This window comes from Eptatretus burgeri, chromosome 3 (genome assembly GCF_056783735.1).
Source record: "Eptatretus burgeri isolate ZD-2024b chromosome 3, Ebu_testis_v1, whole genome shotgun sequence".
Taxonomy (NCBI): Eukaryota; Metazoa; Chordata; class Myxini; order Myxiniformes; family Myxinidae; genus Eptatretus; species Eptatretus burgeri.
The window spans coordinates 118,380,317-118,402,755 of NC_140963.1; the positions used below are offsets into that span (position 1 = coordinate 118,380,317).

The 22,439-nt window shown below is 40.6% G+C and overlaps 1 protein-coding gene across 12 annotated transcripts; it reads left to right on the forward strand.

Moving 5' to 3' along the window:
- The first annotated feature begins 644 nt into the window (after positions 1-644).
- Positions 645-21,128, forward strand: BORA (BORA aurora kinase A activator). Of its 12 annotated transcripts, none has more exons than XM_085875289.1 (12): positions 978-1,085; positions 1,304-1,388; positions 2,549-2,622; positions 9,608-9,684; positions 10,073-10,219; positions 10,611-10,717; positions 12,535-12,580; positions 15,422-15,494; positions 19,032-19,094; positions 19,253-19,309; positions 19,465-19,766; positions 20,457-21,128. In XM_085875289.1, exons 5-12 carry the CDS (start codon positions 10,073-10,075, stop codon positions 20,673-20,675), a joined length of 1,014 nt encoding a protein of 337 aa, XP_085731415.1. In that variant the 5' UTR covers positions 978-1,085; positions 1,304-1,388; positions 2,549-2,622; positions 9,608-9,684; the 3' UTR covers positions 20,676-21,128. The 12 variants fall into 12 exon arrangements, with proteins under 12 accessions (XP_085731412.1, XP_085731414.1, XP_085731407.1 ...); XM_085875287.1 differs by having other exon boundaries at positions 1,304-1,356; XM_085875288.1 differs by lacking the exon at positions 1,304-1,388 and having other exon boundaries at positions 975-1,085.
- The last annotated feature ends 1,311 nt before the right edge of the window (positions 21,129-22,439 follow it).

Below are 22,439 nucleotides of genomic sequence, written 5' to 3' on the forward strand. Positions count from 1 at the left end.
GAGAATAGGAAACAACAAAAAATAACACAATACCCTGGCAATTGTGAATCCGTGTGGTTGGCTATGACCATTTTGCTTCCGTTTTTGTTTTGTTTCTGTTTTTTTTTTGTTTCCGGTTTTTGACATGGGGGATGATGCATGCCGGGAGATAAAGGCAGCGTCGGAGACATGAAAAACCCAAATAATATCAGACATGGTGTATATTTCCTCCACTGATTTTAATAAAGATATCTCCCGCATCATCAAAAAATAATTTTTAATCGTGATTTACGTTATTTGATCGCTGATCCCGAATCCAGGCCGAAGTAACCGGAAATTGCGTATATAGTTGTGAACAAGTTATAGGTAAAGTCAGAAGCGAATGTAAGAAGAATTCCACGTTCACTTCTAGTATTTATATTTTTAGATGAGATCCTGTTCTAGGCGGTGTAGTTGTCGCTGTGAAGGTAATGTTGAGGTTTTTTTTCAGATGAAATCCTGTTCTCGGCAGTGTAGTTGTTGTTGTCAAGGTAATGTTGAGGTAATATTTATTTTTTCATAGCAAAAAGACTGTTTAATTTGATATATTTAAGAAGCGAATGTAAGAATAATTCCACGTTCACTTCTAGTATTTATATTTTTAGATGAGATCCTGTTCTAGGCGGTGTAGTTGTCGCTGTGAAGGTAATGTTGAGGTTTTTTTTTTCAGATGAAATCCTGTTCTAGGCGGTGTAGTTGTTGTTGTGAAGGTAATGTTGAGGTAATATTTATTTTTTCATAGCAAAAAGACTGTTTAATTTGATATATTTAAGAAGCGAATGTAAGAAGAATTCTACGTTCGCTTCTAGGCTTTGCCTATTCCATTATTATAAACAACAATAAGCTCCAACTTGTAACCCCAAACCGACCGCCTCGTCGGCGGATAATATGCTCAGTTGTTATTGGTTGCTCGAGAAGCCGAGTTGCAATAAGGTTAATCGTGATTGGGTAGAATCGTGATGCTGTGCGTCATTGGCAAAGTGGTCGTGATTGGCTGCATCGCATTTTTTGAACCGACGAACGTGCGGCCCCAGGTGGTGGTGACGCGTTGTCTTTCAGTAAAAAAGGTAAAATGGTTTTATTTATTTTACGAGTCTTGATTCACGTGTTGTGCCTTTGAGTGATTCCCCCCCCCCCCCCAGCGAATTGCGATTAAATCTGACGGTAAATGTGGAGTTTATTCCAATGAGGGTGCTTGGTGATCGACATGTTTTCATGTTATTACCTCCGTCACTGCGGGTGAAGGAGGTTATCTTTTCATTCCTGTTTGTCTGTTTGTGTGCAGGATATCTCAAAAAGTTGTGGACGGATTCGGACGAAACTTGGTGGACAGGTTTGGTGTGTGTCAAGGAAGAATTGATTCGATTTTGGTGAAGATTCGACTCTGGATCTGGATAGGAGAATTATTTAATTTTAAAAGTGATTTTTTTCCCCATTGGGAGATAGGGCTAAACCGATATATAACAGGATATCTCAAAAAGTTGTGGACGGATTCGGACGAAACTTGGTGGACAGGTTGGGTGTGTGTCAAGGAAGAATTGATTCGATTTTGGTGAAGATCCGAATCTGGATCTGGATATGAGAATTATTTACTTTTTAAAGTGATTCTTCCCCATTGGGAGATAGGGCTAAACCGATATATAACAGGATATCTCAAAAAGTTGTGGACGGATTCGGACGAAACTTGGTGGACAGGTTGGGTGTGTGGCAAGGACGAATTGATTCGATTTTGGTGAAGATCCGAATCTGGACCTGGATATGAGAATTATTTACTTTTTAAAGTGATTCTTCCCCATTGAGAGTTGGGGCTAAACCGATATATAACAGGATATCTCAAAAAGTTGTGGACGGATTCAGACGAAACTTGGTGGGCAGGTTGGGTGTGTGTCAAGGAAGAATTGATTCGATTTTGGTGAAGATTCCAATCTGGACCTGGATATGAGAATTATTTAATTTTTAAAAGTGATTCTTCCCCATTGGGAGATAGGGCTAAACCGATATATTACAGGATATCTCAAAAAGTTGTGGACGGATTCGGACGAAACTTGGTGGACAAGTTGGGTGTGTGGCAAGGACGAATTGATTCGATTTTGGTGAAGATCCGAATCTGGACCTGGATAGGAGAATTATTTAATTTTATAAATGAATTCTTCACCATTGAGAGATAGGGCCAAAAAGGATATAGAACTGTATGGTATGATATTTCAAAAATGTATTGGGCCAGATATGTTCTCGTGGATCAGGCTTTACGTGGCGGAGGTGTGCGCTCTACCGAGTTACCCTTGTAGTTTATTTCAGTTTTCAGTATTTCTCTACAGATTAATGGTGTTGATGTGTAGAGTGAGCCAACTTTGCATGGAGTGGAAACGTTGAACGTTTTCCAGAAAATGTTTCTGTTCATTATTTATTTTATTTTTCAATTTACTACCTTTTTAAAAAGGTATTTTTTTTTTATCATTATGATAGTATGTAGGTTTTCATGCTAATTTTTACTCAATTATTTTCATTTATCTATTTTTTTTTGTGTTAGGTTGGCAATGAATTTCAAAATTGTGGCCTGAAAGTGGCAGAAACTTTGTTGTGCAAACTTCTACTTGCTCAAAGGTATGCGTGTTGGATAAGAGCCCGTAGTGTAACCACACCTTACCTTCATTGATAGTGATGATGTGTACAACACTAACTTTCTACTGTAGTTTATAATTTTGTGATACCGTCACTTTGAACACTATTCAATGTTGCACCATAATGCAAATGATGTTTTTTTTTTTACATTGCTTGTACATAAATGGATGATTTTGAAACCTGAAACTTGTTTAAAGTATGCACCAAGATGATGCAATCAAACAATAAACTGCATTTTATGAAGAATTTTTTAGCTGAAAAGAACTTGTGCAGGAAGATAGTTCGACAATATAAACGGCCCCTAAGTATGCAAGCTACTCTGAAGACCGTGAGGGCGGTAAAATCCGGTGATCTCGGCCAAAGGAAAGCGAGTAAGAAATGGAACATCTCATTGGGACGTTGTCGCACAAAATGAATGGGGAAACACCACTGCAAACCGGGTTGTCCGTCAGCGCTTTGTGAGCAGGTTGGAAGCGGTACTTGTGGATCAAGTGAAAGCTGTTTCAGCATGGGGGTTCCCTTTGACATGACTGACTTGCATATGCTTGTTCGTTCAGACTTAGCCAAAGCTGGTCAAACTGTGCTGCAGTTCTCCAATAATGTATACAGACGACGCAGATGCTTTGAAGGATTGGTGTTTGATCCAGTGTATGGTCATTGGTCAATAAACTTTATCAAAAATTAAAAAAACATTTTCACATTCAAAGTAACCCACCCTGGTTATGAAGCAACTTTGAAAGCTAAAATATTTGTATACTGGTCAAAGTCACCTCAACTTTGAACGCAAGAAAAACGAGAAAAAAAATAAAACAAAACTTTTCCAGGTTTAAATGATTCAAAATAAAGGTTAACGAGAGCGAAGTCTATGGCGGGCCATCGCAAATCCCCACGCTTCCCACCCAAAGCAAAGCTGAGAGCTAGCAAAACCTTCCATCAGGTTTGATCCAACATCAAATTTTGAGTTAAATTAATTTTTCTCTTTTGATCCCTGTCACCCCAAGTCCCCACCTCCTGGGGCATGAACCAGGGGTCAAATCAGAAAAATCGTTACATATTTAATGTGTCATTCCCCCAATGTTGATTTTATATTTAATTTTAAAAATAATAATAATAATGGTTAGAAATGTGCCTGTACTGTAATTGCATTTTTTTTTTTTCTTGGTATTTGACTTTTTGGCTTCGTCTTTCTTTCCTCCAGGACTTAAGGTAAACGGGGCAATGCCATCTCTTGTCACCCCCAATTCTGTCCCATGATCATTTAATTAATCTTTCCTAACCCAACCATCTTATTATCCTCACACTCTTTGAAACAAATGGGGGAAAAGGGGGGGGGGGTTAGTGATATTGGGATATTGTAATCAGCTGGCTTTGTCTGTTTGTCCGTCCACCACAATGCTATCTCCTCCTAAACGGTTGTGCAGAAATTAACCAAATTTGTAGTTATCACCACATTGTAAGAAGGTGTGAGAGCAGTATAATTTTTAGCCACGCCCCCCCGCCCCCCCCCCAATTTGGCACAGTTGATGCACCAAATGCCAAAACTGCAATTCTGGGCACATTTAAAACTTTTTTTTTTGTCATGAAACTTTGTACATGTTGAGGAGCAACTTTGTACACATTGAGAGATTCATGAATTGTCATGGGTCTTTGGATTTTACCCCCAGTTAATACCCCAAGAGGTATGGACTTAGGGTCGGGTCAGAACATAAATTTCTTAAAACTCAACTTTGATATTTAATCGATCCCGGTGGAACTTTTGCCATCTTCCAACTTTGCTTTCGGTTGGAAGCATGGGGATTTGTGATGGTGTGCCATCGACTTCACTCTAGTTAAGGAATATTATTACATTGTAGTCATTATCCACATTACAGAAAACACACACCTCCCTCCCCCTACCTCTTCAGGGCTCGTCACACTCTGCACATCATGGCACATTTTGCAAGTGAAAATATGGGAGAATTTTGTTTGCATCGTATAAATTTTAGCCTGTTTGTTACCCCACGCAGCCAAGGTGAAAAGCGGGGTAAAACAATTTGTTCATGTCTGTCCGTCCCTCTATCTGTCTTATCAGTGATGTGATCGAGGAACAACTCATTTAAGTCATATATTTTATTTTGAACATGAACTGGAAGACAAGTCTTTCGTTTTACCGAACATTGGTTCAGAATTTGTCCCAATCATACATGCGAAAAGAGGAGTGAGGTGATATTATTACTCTGCCTGCCTGCCTGCCTGGCAGCCAAACAAAATTGAAATAATTACAAAAAGGAAACTTGCTGTTTTTAACGACATCATAAAGGACAAACAGGCACGATGTTAAATAAGGTGGTGTTATAGACACTGCGGAAAAATGGCAGTAAAACTCGGAATTAATTTATTTGTAAGATTTTTTTTTTCCCATTCTTTAATTTATTTTAATTGAATTATATACTTGTAGATTGTTGAACACAAATCTCCTTTATAATATTTCCATGAACCTCCAGTTGTGCAGTACAGTACTTCAATTGAAACTAGAAGGGTACTCGGTAGAGCGCATACCTCTACCAGGCTAGACAGTTTACGTTTTGTATCCCACTGATGGGCCGGATTGGGATCCGGACCTTAACTAAAATCTAATTGGCTTGTTCTTGTCAACTACCCAACGCTCTTGACAGAGTATGATCCCAATGGATGGATGGATGGATCGCTTTTTTGGCCCCATCTCTCAATGGTGAAGAATCACTTAAAAATTCTCTTGTCCAGATCCGGATTTGGATCTTAACCAAAATCAAATCAATTCGTTCTCATCACAAACCCAACCTGTTGACCAAATTTTGTCAGAATCCGTCCATAACCTTTTGAGATATTTTAATGGGGTAGGAAAATGTATTCCACCTGGACTAGTTATCCCCTTCCTGCACAATGGTCCTGTGAAGAGGTTTCCTTGTTTCAGGATTACGTGAAGGTTTTGCCATTTTTTCCTCTTCGTCTTTTTCTTTTTTAGCCCCTTACCTCGAGTGGCTTTATGCTTTGTTTGGGGGTGATTTCCATAAAAATAAAAAATAAAAATCGTGTTTTATAAGGTTTTTAACCCCATCAATCAGTGGTGGAGAATCACGTTAAAATGTGCTAGGATCTCGAAAGGTCTGTCCCTAATTTATTTTTTTCGGAAATTTCAAGGGGCTAACCCGAATTTAGGTTGATATTTATGAGAAAAAATAAATGAACCTGAAAAAAAAATTGTCTCGGAGTTGCTACCAGCTGTCAAAAATTGTAAAAAAAAAAAATGTGCATTTTAATGTTTTGTATTTTTATGTCAGATATTTTTCATGAAATTTTTGCGTGCTTACTGGTTGGTTCGAACGTGAATGATATGAAAAAAGTGTTTCTGATCCCAAAAAAAGTGTTACATATGTCCCGAAACATGGCTCAAAAATGGGAAAATTTTCCATTTTCAGCATGAAATTATGTCTTGTTCTTGTACTGACACGGCTTGTTGTACGTACGAGATATTTATTGTTTAGATCTGTTGTATTGTCTGCTCATTACTCCATTGAGTTACTCCACTGAGTCCGTCAGTTACATTACTCCACTGAGTCCGTCAGTCAGTGACTGGACTGACTGCCGTCAATTTCAGGTCTGGTATCCGGTCATTCAGGCATTTAGCGAAATTGCCTTTCGTGAACTAATAACTATTCTGTCGTTTCAGAATATATATTGAATTCACACCTGACATTGTTAAAGCGAATGGATAAATATTCCGAAGTGAACGTTGATATATCTCGGGCAGCGGTGAAAAAGTTGCTGGGACAGCTGTGGTATTTATCGGTAGAGCTGATACCATGATGTCTATTTGACCGAAACGTGTCAATTGAGACAAAAATAAAAATATCTCAAACTCTAAAAGAACAAGACGATGACGATGATGAAGCACCGAAAAGAGCTGTTGTTCACCAGAAAGATATCATGCGCTGAAAACTAGAAGATTTCGCATCTCCGAGAAGCAGAAGTTTTTTTGATGTACTGCATTTGAACTCTGACTTTCTGCACAAAGACCCGGATCAATGGGAGACTGAAGATAGTTTCGTACAGAGCAGTATTATCATCAGCAAGCTGAAAGTTGTGAATGACCGTGCAGAGCGTGGTGTAGCCCTGGCGACCGAGTACAATGGTCTTATTACGTACGATGAGGAGCAAAAGCAGTACCTATTACAAGCGGTAACTGATCACCGAAAACGATTCCTGGACTGTAAGAAATCAACTTTGAACAAGTGAACTATAGCTCTTGTCCCGTCTGTTCAAAGACTCTGTCTGCAAACTGCGGAGTTCGAAAAATGCGAAAAATACATAAAATCTTTTTTTTTTTTTTAGACTTTTCAAGTTTCACTGAGACGGACTGGAAAAATCTTGCCAAGTTCAACAATATTTTTCTGCAGTATTTCAGATTCTAATGCACCAGAAAACACATTACATGTTCAGGCCCCCCTAACAAACAGACGCCAACGTTGTCAGACGGAATGAAAACCCGTCATTCTTGTTACAAAAACAGCTAAAATTGATGAAAAAGCGGCCGAAATTGAAACCAACACAGTAATTACGGTCGCAATAGCAGATATAATGGAAACCAACATGTTTATTCTACACACAAGAACGGTCAATCCCGAAATAGATTGGTGAGGAACGGAAGCATGAACGGTTATTTCCGTCGCGAAACGTCTGAGAGCGAAACAAAAGTGGTTCATTCCGGTTACTGTAGTGCGAACAAGATGGCGGATGCAGTAGAACGACCTGTTACGGTATGTAAATTTTTAGTGCTTGTGCCTCGAACATAAATGTAATATAGATAATATATAGTGGGTAGTACCTGATGTAGTTTTAACAATTTATTAAACCGAATTTTGTTATGATGATAATGTTTGGTTTGCTTGTATTTCGAGCCCCCGAGTGTAGGATCGCTAGTTGTGTATGCCCAGTTCAACATAGGGGATCGTGTATGGGATCTTTTTACAGTTTTTACTTCGTATTAACTTTGTTATTTTATTGGAATTTGCAATTTATTATTACTATCAAATTTTACCTCTTGTAAATATAAACGATCAATCGTCACTGATCGCTGCAGCACGGGGGGCACGAATTTCATGAAATGTCAGCCACACATGAAGTCAAGAGGACGCATTTATCGCTGCTGGTATAATATCCCGTACCACAAACGGGTTTTCATTAACAGACATGATATATTCAAGGCAGACTACGTTAAAGTTGACTTACCATAACTTCAAGAACTTTTCAAGCCACCATGTTTCCCACGTTATGGTAACCGGAATGAATCGCTTTCGCTTTGGTCTCTGCCGTTTCGCGACGGAAATAACCAATGTTGCTTCCATTCCCCACCGTTCTATTTCGGGATTGACCGTTCTTGTGTCCGTCACGACCGTTCTTGCATGTAAAATAAACGTGTTGATTTCGGTTATATCTGCTATTGCGACCGTAATTACTGTGTTGGTTTCAATTTCGGCCGCTTTTTCATCAATTTTAGCTGTTTTTGTAACAAGAATGACGGGTTTTCATTCCGTCTGACAACGTTGGCATCCGTTTGTTAGGGGGGCCTGATGTTAATGTCATTTTGGCATAAGATGAAAAATATAAAATGAATTTCTTTTTTTTCAAATTTCGATGGACGGAAGCAACCCCGAAAATATTTTTTTTCGGTTAATATATTTTTTTTTTTCTCATAAATATCAACTTAAATTCGGGTTAGCCCCTTGAAATTTCCGAAAAAAATAAAATAAGGACAGCCCTAGGATCTCGATCCGGATTCGGATCTTCGGTGGCAGAGATAATAAAGGTTCAATGGGGTGGTGTTTCAGGGTGGTATTTTGGATTGCTTCGAGCCTGCTTCAATAGCACTAAACTTTCGTTTTTTGTTTTTTATTTTTATTTTTTTACAATCGTTAAAACAAAAGTCACACTGCATGGGGTATCATGTCCTATGAACTCTAGTTATGAATATCAGAATCGTTGAGAAGGTTCCAGCCCTTCCATGTCAGTAATTTTTCTTCACTGCCCTTCATACAAAGCATACATACAAATGCATCAATATGTCGAGTCCTGCTTTAGCAAGGGCTTGCCACAACATGATCGTGCAGGGCTCTATTTATTCCCTCACTATCTAAAACATGTTGCACAATTCTGCACTTGACACATCCACAAATGAAAGTTCGATATCGACCGGGGTGTCGAATGTAACTTCATAAGTGACAACGCTTGTGAATCCAGCTTGTACTTTCGGGTTTTTTTGAGCAGGTCATGACGTGCTGGATAAGGATCGGTTGAGGATACAACACGAGTTCTCAGCAAAACCTGTAGATGTATAAGTTTCATATCGTTGTGGAATGACAAACTGTACTCGTGTTTATCAAGCAGACAATCGGACATGCTTAAGCTTTATCCAGGATGTCGGATGTTGAAGGAATGATGTTAAAAATTTGAGAATTCCATGCTGCTTGGGAATCCCATACGCTTCAAATACATGGTGTGCATTGAAAAAAGGTGGCAGATGCTTCATGGACTTGCAGATGCTCTGTCCTCGCTCTAAACGCTTATGTAACAGTAAGTTCTCTTTGATGGCAACTGACCCCTTCAGCTTCCTCTCAAGATCTGGAATTGTCCTTTGAAGTCTAATTCTACTTCAAAACAAAACTATTATGTTTGTGTACTGGCTTTGATTTACAGTGATTAGAAAAGAATGGACCATGTTGAGGGAGACTTTTTTTTTTTTTCCTCCAATGGACGAAAATAGACGAGTCAACTCTGGTGAAAAGCCTGCTGGGGTGCTCCATCTTCGAGCTTGAAAAATAAGATCTGTAAATGCTTGAAAAAGAATATCTTGTATCTTGAAAAAAATAGGCTATATGATGTGCTGATTTTTTTGGCTAAATTCTATAACTGTATATGAATCAGGACAGGTCATTCATTTATTTGTGTGCAGTACGTGACTGCCGGTTTGCAGTTTTGCTGGGAGTGTAGCTGTGTCGCTGATGTAGTGTCCTCTGGAGGTGCGAGCAGGTATTATTAATTTGTTCAGGGTGTCGGCAATAGCCCCCCCCCCAACTCTTTGTGAAGGACGCAATGGGATCTTTGACGTCCACCGGCTCATGCTGGCAGAGTCTTAGTTGGCTTGACTTTCATCCAAAGTATGACACACTCTGTGATGCCTCATCTTGCCTGTGAAGCACCAATCATACATTGTATAAGCTGAACCAATAAAATCAAACCCAGGCGAGATGGCTGAAAGGTAAATGCATTACATCTGCACCATCGTGTCGGAGATTGATGAGAATGAAGTTTATATTTGGCAGGTAAGTAAATTGGTCTTTTAATTGGTTGAGGATAGCGACCGGGCAAAATGGCCTGATTGTTATTAATTTATTCTTTATTATTATTGCTTTTTCAGATGTCCCAGGAGGTTAACGTGTACGAAATCTCCTGTCCGAAAAATTCTACTCCAAGCATCTGCAACCCGTTTGATAATGAAGACCCCAAATCTCTTCATGAGTCCATCATTAGTCCAGGAGGCTTGGAAATGGCTCAGAAACCACAGGTAATGTGTTCATCTGAAGTACAGGATGATGGATGATGCACGCACAAAGTGCGCATTGTCAAGTAATGATTATGGTCATGAGACATTTCCGCATGTCCATGGATTTCCACAGTTCTGAACGTCTGAGACATTTCCATGATTCACACAAATCTGGTGTAAAGAAGGAAAAATTTGGAAGGAGCATTCTCTCTTTGAGTTGGAATGAAATGATGCCAAACTGCCATGCCAGAGCTTGATTTGTGAAAACTGGAAAGCCTGTTGTTTTGTCGACCACTGATTGGTCTCGGCTGGATAATTTCATTGATCGGTGAGCTCTTTGATGTGGGCTGTTTGTTTTTTTTTTGTCATTTGAGATTTTGGGGATTTGACGATGTTGTTTTTGCTCCATCAGGCACCTCAGGGTTTCCGTTGGTCCATCAACGATCTGGCCATTATGCGACCGGCTGAGATATCCCACGAAGATGTCCATCGGCAAGCCTTGTACATGTCCTCCACAAGGTGTGTGCTGTACAAACTATCATTGTGTGTATTCTCAATTCATTTCCTTGTTAATTTTTTTTTCTTTGCTGTTTTTTTTCACTTTTGTGGAAGTCTAATGTACTTTTAATAACAAGACACCTACACTAGCTTTGGGGCTTAGACTGTGTGCGTGTGGTTGTGGTTGTGTTTGTGTTGTGTTGTGTTTGTCCACCCCTCTACCCCCAAATTTCTTATCAACAATGATGAGGCGGGCAATTATCTTCATGATTACAGTTAAATAAATACTTAGTTGTTATCTTGCCAAAACGAAGTTTTTGCAAGATATGTTAGTCAGCTTGTATATTTTTTTTTTTGTTGTTGTTTTTTTTTGTCTGTAATCACGTATAAAAAATTCTGCAGAGCACAGTTATCTTTGGAAATTTTTGTAACTTCGCATATTAGAGGCTTATAGAGGTCCCTTTCAGTGCACAAAATTTTAAAGGTCAAGGTCAAAGGTCAAGGTCACTTTGTCGCAAATCAGGGGAGTCGATGAAACCCTTATTTTTTGAGTCATTTTGATCGGATTGTCTTCAAACTTCATGGGAATATAGTTCATGGTCTGGCGCTCAGCTGATTAATTTTTGGTGGCGATTGGCCTTGACCTTCATATGTTTTTTTTTTTGTTTGTTTTTTTTTTGTCTGTAATCATGTATAAATCACTCTGCAGAGCACAGTTATCATTGGAAATTTTTGTAACTTCGCATGTCAGAGGCCTATAGAGGTCCCTTTCAGCGCATAAAATTTTGAAGGTCAAGGTCAAAGGTCAAGGTCACTTTGTCGCAAATCAGGGGAGTCGATGAAACCCTTATTTTTTGAGTCATTTTGATCGGATCTTCTTCAAACTTCATGGGAATATAGTTCATGGTCTGGCGCTCAGATGATTAATTTTTGGTGGCGATTGGCCTTGACCTTCATGGTTAGCGCCTAAGGTCAAACATATTTGACCCCAAGGTCAAATTTTCAAGTTTTAGGAACCATATCGTGTAGTACCTCAAATTGAACACCTCGATGAGTGCTTTCTACATATGTCAAGCTTCAGACATTATGACGTCATTTGGTGACGTTGTGAGGCAAACGCATATTTTTCATGGTTACTCTGCAGAACGATTCTCATCAGAATCTCTCGTAGGCAGAAATTCCTCAAGGAGTCGCTCCTGGTGGATAGCAGCTCTGTTCACCTCAGTGTGACCTTAAAGAAGTCACACGTGGTCACCTTTTGGCAAGATACGGGTCACCCTGTGGGTGACATTGGTTTATTTTTTTTTTTTTAGCTCGCCTGTTCGAAGAACAGAGAGCTATAGCGATACCCCCAGCGTGAGCGTCAGCGTGAAAATGTTAGTTTTTGGTGCAAGTTATTTAGAAGCTTTCCATTCATTTAATATGTGTACTAGGATGCTGATATATGGCATGGAGGTTCCTTTTGGGTATACTATTGGTGTAGTGAAGTTGAAATTAACAAATGATTTAAAAAAAGAAATTTAAATTTCAACCTAAGATGGTGTCAAAGCCACCCAATGCTCGCCTGTTTATACTAGACGCTTGCCATTCATTTAATATGTGTACTAGTTTACTGATTACAATATACAAATACATATATTGCTTTAAAATTATTTGGATCAGACTTCACTACAATGCTTTATAAAAAATATTATTAGACGAGTCTTTTAAAAACGATAAATGTATAAACAGGCGAGCATTGGGTGGCTTTGACACCAACTCTGGTTTTTTCATTCCCTCGTGCCATACTTGTCACATGGCTAGTTTAACACTGCCATTTGCACCACACCACTCTCTAGAATGAATGATGACATGGAGGAGGAGAGGCAGCAAGCCATTGAAGAGGTGAGCAACATTTCTTGTAGAATAGAGCATTATTATTTATTTGGATACAAAATGAGAAGGTATGATGGGTAATGTGTTTGGCATGTTTTTTTTTATCCCCCGCCGCGTGGCGGAAGGGGGATATTGTTATCACCCGGGTCGTCCGTCCGGCTGGCTGGCTGGCTGAGCATCAACATTTATAGCTGTGAGTGCGATAACTCATAAACTGTTCGCCATATCGATTTGAAATTTGGGTCACACATGTACCACCTGAAAAGGAAGAACCCTATTGATTTTGGGCTTGGCCTGCTCCAAGATGGCCGACTGGGGAGGCGTCAACATTTATAGCTGTGAGTGCGATAACTCAAACTGTTCGCCATACCAATTTTAAATTTGGGTCACACATGTACCACCTGAAAAGGAAGAACCCTATTGATTTTGGGCGTGGCCGGATCCAAAATGGTCGACTGGGGTGGTCCGTCCGTCCGGCTGGCTGGGCGTCAACATTTATGGCGTCAACATTTATAGCTGTGAGTGCGATAACTCATAAACTGTTCGCCATATCGATTTGAAATTTGGGTCACACATGTACCACCTGAAAAGGAAGAACCCTATTGATTTTGGGTGTGGCCAGATCCAAGATGGCTGACTGGGGTGGCCATCTTGAAAAAAAATGTTTTTTGTAATAAATGGAAAACCGCTTTTCTGATTTCAATTATTTTTGGTTACTACGGTCCTTACCCCTGTGGAACTTTTTTGAGATGATGACCAAATGGTGTCTTGTTTCCAATTCACCTCCCTCATTATCTGGAATATGTATGACCTTTTTCAATGGTGGGGGATTCCCCATCTCTGATGGTATATTTTGTTGTTGTTATACCTGTTTTTTGAATGCTTGCTTCTCAAACTTTATCAAACGGCTCATGTTTGGTGAAATGTTAAAGATGTATATAGGACCTGCATACCATGTGATCGAAGAAGTGCATTTGTTTCTACAAAAGAACAAACGAGTATCCAAAAATCAACAACAGCAATATCGTTGTTTGAGAGACTGTCGGCTGTCTAACTCTTACATTATTTTTTTTTTTGTATGGCCAGGTGTGAGCTTAATAGTTGAGATGGTTGGCTTAAGAACTTAGGGTGTTGAGGTCGAGCCCCTGATTTCCCCCCCCCCCCCCCCATTAGATAACACCAGCTGGGTTGACTCTGCCTGTCGTCCTTCCGAGGTCGGCAAAATGAGTACCAGCTTACTGGAAACGGGGTACCACATCAGTGGCACAGCCGCGCTCTCAGTAATGATACAACCAGCAGCCATAGGATGCATACGGAATAATTTTTTTAATGTCTACAGTGTCGAAGCTCGTGGAGGAGCTTGAGCATAGAACAGAGGAGGACGTAACAGAGCAAAAGGAACCGTAGAAAGAGAGGGAGGGGTAAACGTACCAACAGCAGGGTTGAGGGACAAAATATAGGGAGACTTGGAGAAATAAGGGTAGGGGAGGTCACAGAGGGTGAGCAAGCGTTGGCTACAGAGAAAACTCTCAGGAAGGAAGAAAAAACTAAAACAAAAAAAACTTGAGATGAGAGAGAGTGTGAGGATTGAAAGACATATTCCAAGAGTTTGACTATACCGGGTGTAGTGCCATGCGCCTGTAATCCGGCTACTCGGAGGCTTGGGTTGGAGGATCGCTTTAGGACGGAAGCTCTGCGCTGGAAAGTGCTATGAGAGGGTGTACGGCAGCCCAGAATCATGGCGAAACCAAATTCTTACCCCTTTGTTGTAAGAGGCGACCAGGGTTGCGTCAGGAATGGCATCCGGCGTAAAACCTGTGCCAAATCAGTATGCGGATCATAACGGATGATCCACTGTGGCGACCCCTAAAGGGAGCAGCCGAAAGACGAACAACAACATTCCAAGAGTTTGACCATGTTGTGATTTTTGTCAAGGTATGAGCAGAGGGAAGAGGCTGCAGCCTTCCTGTCTGAAGGATGAGGGATGTCATGGCAGAGGGTCGAGTCATCATATCAGCAAATGGATGAAGAGGATTTTCCAGAGGCAGAGAGATCATTTATGAAGATCAGGAAGAGGATACATTGCTAGCTCTTCAGCACGACTGTAATTATTTTGTTCCAAATGCATTGTAGATTATTATTTTAAAATTAAGGGTTAAATTTAAACTTTTATAACTGTTGACTTTAACCTTCTGGATGACTGCTAAGACAAATGGTGTTGAAGTTTAAATGCAATTTTGGGTATATCTCCACCCCATTGGTCATGTGGAGGTTAAAACATTTCTATATTTTTAGAATCGGTAAAGCAAGCTTGATTAGACACTCGTAATAACATTATTGTGAGTCAAGAAGCGTCTGCCATTGATCTATCCAGTGTCCCAGTCACAGACGCATTTCAGAAGTCTTTCTGAAATGTTTGAATGTATCCATCAGTATGTTGATTGCTTTCAAACCGAAAGCATCTGACATGAACTTGTGCTTTCAAATGTGAAATCGAGAAGACTATGTAGTCAAGGAGCTTGTTCACATGGAAGGCCAACCTAACTGAGAATAACATTAGGTCACTTTGTAAGGCTTGCAATGAGTGTTTGTCCAAGCCATAAAAACATCATGTGGCTCATCTCAAGGCGGAGCTCTCCAACCGATGTCCTTCCGCAAAATTTGGTGGTGCATAGCCCGGCATTCTGCCCTCCTTACCAAGCTCTCACTACCTGTGAATATACAAATCTCGCCTCAATATGTGGTATAATCTCATTTCGTAGGTAATTGGTCACTCTCCTTTTCTTGAACATAGGGTACTGTATATCGGTTATAATTTATTTATTTTAACTAAAGTTTGTTTTTGTTCAGTTTTTTTCCAAGAGCCTCATCGTTCCATCACCATGGATTCAAGAGAGCAATGGCATCCACAAAGCAGCGCAGAGTATGTACCCTACCAAGTTGTACTGATTGGTGATGTAACATATTTTTAATGTGGTGTTGTTTCAAAGGATTGTTTAAAATTTTTGTTATCTGTGAGGGACCATCAGGGAAGAATCAATGAATAATAATAATAATTATTATAATAGTTCACGTGCATGTAATTTCAATGCAGGAGGAGCCAATTAGACCCATCAAGTCTGCGCAATGGTGGGTTGTCCTTGCGATATCCTTTTTCAATGCTGAGCATCAAGCAAGGAAGCCTCACATACCATTGTGGCTGCTGGTTGCATCATTGCTGGGAGCGTGTCTGTGCCGCTGATGCAGTGCCCCCTGTTTCCAGTAATCTGGTGCTCATGTTGCCGACCTCAGAAGAATGACTGGCTGAGTCAACCCACCTGGTGTTATTTAACAGCACAAGAGGGGCTCAAATTCAAGACCCTACATTCTTAAGCCAGCATCAGGCTTACCCCATCATAAGTAAAGTAATGGAAATGATCATTGCACCAGATATCAAAACTTGTGACTTTGGCTTTCACAAAGGTTATTCAACCTTTGATATCCTGTTTCAATTATGGCTAGGTGCCCTCGATGTCAAACGATAATTCGGGGATGCCTCGCTGGATGTCTCCTTGGGCATTTTGTACAATCTAGCACCCTGCCCTGGTTTCTAAACTGTCAGCTAATGGTCTCCTTCTGTGCAAGTTATCAGAGACCTCAGTGCTTGCATGCAGTGGGTTACTTTGCATGACCTCGTGCTTTATAGCTTCTCGTTCCAACCCTTGCCTATACAGTTCATATACTTTCTACCAGAAATCCTTAATTATTCCCCTGCCAAACTCTAAACTTGATGCTCGATTCCATTCGTACGTCTCTTCCACATTCCCGAATGCACTGTCTCATGGTCTTTCCTCCAATATATCTTGTCCTATGATCACTGCCATCTCACGCTGTCTCCAATTTTTATATTTTAGCTTGATTACATCCACTGATAACCTGTCCCCTTTCACCTGATGGTGAACTCCTCTTATACTGTGGTACATCTGGATGTTGTACTCTCCCCCCCACCCCCACACTTTTTCCACTCTTGTTTTTCTTTGAGCCTCAGTATATAAAATCAAAATATTGCAAAAAATGGGTGTATATCGCGCAAACATCGCCATTTGGCCAAAGCACACTATCCTTGTATCTGAGAAGGGTCTGGCTTATCTTAAGCTGCCAGGGAGAGGTAATATCCCTCAAAAGTTTGAAAAGGTGAAGCAAGCGGTTTCACATTGCTATCACTTGGTTCCAACGCAAGTGATATTTACCAGCCATAAAATGCTCCCACCGGTAAAGAAGGATGAACTTTTAATAAGCCACAAAATGGAGAATAATGTAATTTATGAATTTCAGTGCTGGTGTGATGCCAGATATGTGGGCCGTACATCCCAAAAACTGGAAGATCAGGTCAAGCAGCACATTCCATTGTGGTAACTTGCAACTACAAGGCACTCAGTAGAGCACATGCCTCTGCCTGGCTGAACAGTTTACGTTTTGTAGCCTACTGATAGGTCGGACTGCACACGGACCTTAACCAAAACTTAATCGGCTTGTTCTTGTCACTTGACCAACTCATCCGCCTAGTTTTGTCGTAATCCGTCCACAATATTTTGAGATATCGTGCTATATTATATATCGTACTTGGCCCTATCTCTCAATGGTGAAGAATCGCTTTGAATAAAATTAAATCCTCGTCTCTTGATCTTATCTTGCCAACTACAAGGCACTCAGTAGAGCACATGCCTTTACCTGGCTGAACAGTTTACGTTTTGTAGCCTACTGATAGGTCGGACTGCACAAGGACCTAAACCAAAACTTAATCAGCTTGTTCTTGTCACTTGACCAACTCGTCCGCCTCGTTTTGTCGTCATCCGTCCACAATGTTTTTAGATGTCGTGCTATATTGTATATCATACTTGGCCCTATCTCTCAATGGTGAAGAATCGCTTTAAAAAAATTAAATCCTCGTCTCTGGATCTTCATCGAAATCGAATCGATTCATCCTCGTCACACACCCAACGTGTCCACCAAGTTTCATCCAAATCCGTCAATAACTTTTGAGATATCTTTCTCACAGACAGACGGACAAACAGGGGTGAAAACATAACCTCAGTTCAAATCCCCCTTGGCTGGTAAATTAATACCAGGTGGGGTTGACTCTGCCTGTCATCCTTCTGAGGTCGGCAAAATGAGTGCCAGCTTGCTGGCATCCTGTGTCGGAGTGGCGACCCGTCCAGGATTGTGCCCAATGGCCAAGGAGACTGCTTAGGCAGCACTAACGCTCTGCACAGAGTATGGTCCCAATGGATGGAGGATATGTCGTAATCGTTTTGTCGTAATCCGTCCACAATGTTTTTAGATGTCGTGCTATATTGTATATCATACTTGGCCCTATCTCTCAATGGTGAAGAATCGCTTTAAAAAAATTAAATCCTCGTCTCTGGATCTTCATCGAAATCGAATCGATTCATCCTCGTCACACACCCAACGTGTCCACCAAGTTTCATCCAAATCCGTCAATAACTTTTGAGATATCTTTCTCACAGACAGACGGACAAACAGGGGTGAAAACATAACCTCAGTTCAAATCCCCCTTGGCTGGTAAATTAATACCAGGTGGGGTTGACTCTGCCTGTCATCCTTCTGAGGTCGGCAAAATGAGTGCCAGCTTGCTGGCATCCTGTGTCGGAGTGGCGACCCGTCCAGGATTGTGCCCAATGGCCAAGGAGACTGCTTAGGCAGCACTAACGCTCTGCACAGAGTATGGTCCCAATGGATGGAGGATATGTCGTAATCGTTTTGTCGTAATCCGTCCACAATGTTTTTAGATGTCGTGCTATATTGTATATCATACTTGGCCCTATCTCTCAATGGTGAAGAATCGCTTTAAAAAAAATTAAATCCTCGTCTCTGGATCTTCATCGAAATCGAATCGATTCATCCTCGTGACACACCCAACGTGTCCACCAAGTTTCATCCAAATCTGTCAATAACTTTTGAGATATGTGCCCAATGGCCAAGGAGACTGCTTAGGCAGCACCAACGCTCTGCACAGAGTATGGTCCCAATGGGTGGAGGATATGTCGGTATATGGTCATGTCTACCAGCACGTCGTGACCTCTAGCCCACTTTGCCATCGCTGCCATGAGCTACGCTGATTGCTGCTTGGGATAGAAACATACATGAGGACAGATGTACAATGGGAAATCTTAAGATTGTCGGAAAGCGGGGCTTAAATACAAACACTGGGCAGTTGAGATCAGATCTATCTTAAACACGTGCTCGGCACATTTCATTAATTATGCTAATCGCATCACACTTATTTCTGACATGCACTATGAAATAACTATTCTATTTTATCTGCAAGACCAGATCCATCACTATCTAGACAGTGCATCTACAATGTTTCCTGGTTGGTATTTATCATGGATATTCACAGCAAATTACATTTTCATTGAGTACAAATAATCTTGAAGTTATCTCTAATTTATGTTTGCAGGGAACACCATTGCAGAAGAGTCTTTTGTTCAAATGGATTGCAGTCTTCGGGTCATGACAGATGGTGAGGCCTCATTATATGCCAGTGGAATGTATAACTTTTCACATTTCCAAGCTTTGTGTTATCTCGTCAACGTGTGATGAATATTATGATTTGTTTTGTCATTGTTCTGTCCACCGTTACTCACAAAGTTTTGTGAATCTTTCTCTTCCCTTATTAAGTTTCTTGTCAAACGCTCATTTCGGTCCCACCATCGGTCGACTTGGAGTCAATTTTGGGTAAGAACAGACAACGCTTTGTTTTTTCACCATCTTGTTAGCGTGTCTCATTTTAGCGATTCGGGTTTTTTTTTTTTTTTGTCTTTTCATAAAAGTCCTGCTGAGTTGCCTAACGTCCTTTCATTGTTTCCACCTTGACGCCATTGATGCTACAGCTGAGTTTTGTGCTCCGGCAAACGATGCCAACTCGAGTCTATCTTTACGAAGAAAACTGTTCATCGACAGCCCATCAGGCATGTCACATTCAAGCAGCCTGAGTGACTCACCTTTGGTTTCCCCGAGTGGCTCTCCTCTCCTGTTGTCTGAATGTCTTCCACAAGCGAACACACGGTTTAAATCCTCGGCTCTTCCTGACAGTCACCCAAAAGATGGGGTTCAACAGGTGCCGTCGTGTGCTCACACGAATTGTGGAGGCATTGAAACGAAGGCGTCTTCGGATGTTACTACCTCTAACACAGTAAGCCATCCAATGCATATTTGTCATGCTTAGAAATACTTGTACTGTGTTTGGCTCTGAGTTCTCAATGCTTTATATCATTATTTAACCTCTTCACGGAAAGAGGAGAAAGGTTAGGGTTAGGTCTCCCTGACGATGAACTCGGCAGAAATAACGATTGTACCAAATGTGGTCACCCACGGGGTTAGTGGTGCCTTGAAACGCATCAATACAGTGCTTTCAGCTTGAATACAAGTCTTTTTTTTTTTTCTAAACGGTGAAATACCATAATGGCCCCAGCTTACTGATATTTTCTTTTCACGTTTCGCCACTGCTGACATCATCCCACATGAGTTATTGGTGGTAGAAGTGCTTCTTAACTCGCAGGAAGTAGACAAAAATCTAAATTATATTGGCGCATGTGTCACTGCTCTTATTCAGTTTCACGCTGATGTGAGATGATCGTTGATTTTTTTTATTTTTTTGTTTGTTTGTTTATCCAGATTATTGAATTGGAAATTCAATCCGAGCTTTTCATTAAGTCTTTGTCACAAGGATTCTCCCCACCTCCTGCATCATTCCTAAAATACCCTAATTTGATCATGCACCACACCAACGATGTTGTATTGCCGATGTCACAAGCTGATTTTCTCCTCACACCCCCTCCTCCCTTGCGCTCTCATGTTCATTCCCCATAACCTGCTGAAACAGAGCCATATCTCTTCCAGTCCTTTTGCCAGCCGACAACCGGGATCCTCTGAAATAGTGACACCACCCAATCTTGTTCCAACTACTCCATCGCGGCAGGTCATCCTTCGTACTGCTACCCCGACACATACAGTCATGCAAACTCCAGACATTGAGGGTTTCTCCCCCATACCGCATACACACGACCGGGATCAAGTGCTTGATGTAATGGTTCTGTCTTGAGCGTTCACTTTTAACACGTTTTTCTTGCAATAGGTTCTTAAAATATAAAGTAGTTGTTAACTTCACATGGAGAGATTTTTGTGTATATTTTGTAATAAACATGATTCTGTAATAAAACTTTTATCGTTGGCAGTTTGTTTTTCCAGGAAATTCTTCTTGGCGATGACAGCGATTGTTAACTGCTCCTAAACCAATGCTGTGTGACGGTAGATTATCAGTTTCATCTGGAACTTTGCATACCTTGAGGCTTGATGTTGAACCTTTGAGAGGTGAGCTTGTTTCTCTGGCTGCCACCCCCACACCCCCTCTGTACCAGCTCAATGTGCCGACTGCTCCTGATCTTCACTGTAGCTCCATTTGCATGGAAGCTTTATTCAGCACCTTCCTGGATACCTGTTTTCAATGGCTTTTAAAATAATCCCCTTACACACCCCTAGACCCTGTTTTTCTTTTCTTTCTTTCTTTTGTAATGTCGTGAACAAACGTTGGTACATCACAGTTGATGAAGTTTGTGATCCAGTTTCATCAAAATTGTGTGTGGTTTTGAAGAAGAAAGCAAATACATATTTTGGAGGGTGTAGATACGGATACAGAACGTCAGCACAATTTTAAAACATTTATTGAACAAACAAACAGATTATATGTGCCAGCACAGGAGATCCTGGACAATACATACAAGTTCCAGATCTCTCAACATAACCGGAGAATCTTCGTCTTTATATAGTTTCCAGTGAGACACAGTTTCTTTATAATTTTCTGACGCCGACGCCGGTTCGCCTGGTCTTGACAATTTCTAGGTGAACCTTATTTTCAGTCTGCTTTGACAGCTCCTGCTTAAATGGTTGGAACACATATTCAAACACAGACATATTTAAAATCACACAGAATGCGAGAATGATGTCAAACACCAACCCTAATGGCCATTAAAACAAGTTTCCATCTTATGTAGGTTAAGAGTCATTCTGCTTCTCCCAAAACTGGGAAGATGTATTATCTTGAAGCGACCAGAGCTTTGTGAATACATCTGGACACCTTCTCAAATCCACATTGCAACTTGTTTGTGTCTTCCATACAAAATTCTACATGACAGGCAATTATTCTTTATATTCAACTTACTGGCAAAGTTCAACCTGTTTACACATTTAATATACAGGTGATCTTTCCATACAGAGGAGAAATATAATTATGTTAATTCTAAATGGATACATACTTAAAAGAATCGTATCATATTTGAGTACATTCTACTTCAGGTTTAATATATTTTATTTTAATATCAGGTTTTAATCATCATCAATTTATTTATTTTATCACCCCCAAACCCATCATGATAAAATGTTTCTACAGGGGCAACCCAACCCCTCCTTTACACCCTCTTTGACCGCAATATTTTTTTAAATGTGATCAAACTTTGGTACATCATGGGTGATGAAGGCTGCGGTCAAGTTTAATTGGAATTGTGTACGTCGTTTCTGAGAAGAAAACAAATTCCTCTTTGTGGGGGGGGGGGCAAGCCCTACCCCATTAAACTCCCTTAGACCCTGTTTTTTTTGTTTGTTTGTTTTAATGCTGTGAACATGCTTTCGTACATCATGAGTGATGAAGGTTGTAGTCAAGTTTCATCGAAATTGTGTCGAGTTTTGGAGTGGAAAGCAAATACATATTTTGGGGGGCAACCCCCCCCCACTGTACACCCCCTCAGACCCAGATTTTTATTTTATTTTGCAAACTGTGATCAAACGTAGGTGCATTACTGGATGATGAAGG

Coding starts and splice junctions, on each gene's coding strand:
- BORA (XM_085875286.1), top strand. CDS start 10,073: ATGTCCCAGGAGGTTAACGTGTACGAAATCTCCTGTCCGAAAAATTCT. Junction 10,718..12,534: donor TTGTACATGTCCTCCACAAG/GTGTGTGCTGTA, acceptor ACCACTCTCTAG/AATGAATGATGACATGGAGG. Junction 19,310..19,464: donor CGACTTGGAGTCAATTTTGG/GTAAGAACAGAC, acceptor TTGATGCTACAG/CTGAGTTTTGTGCTCCGGCA.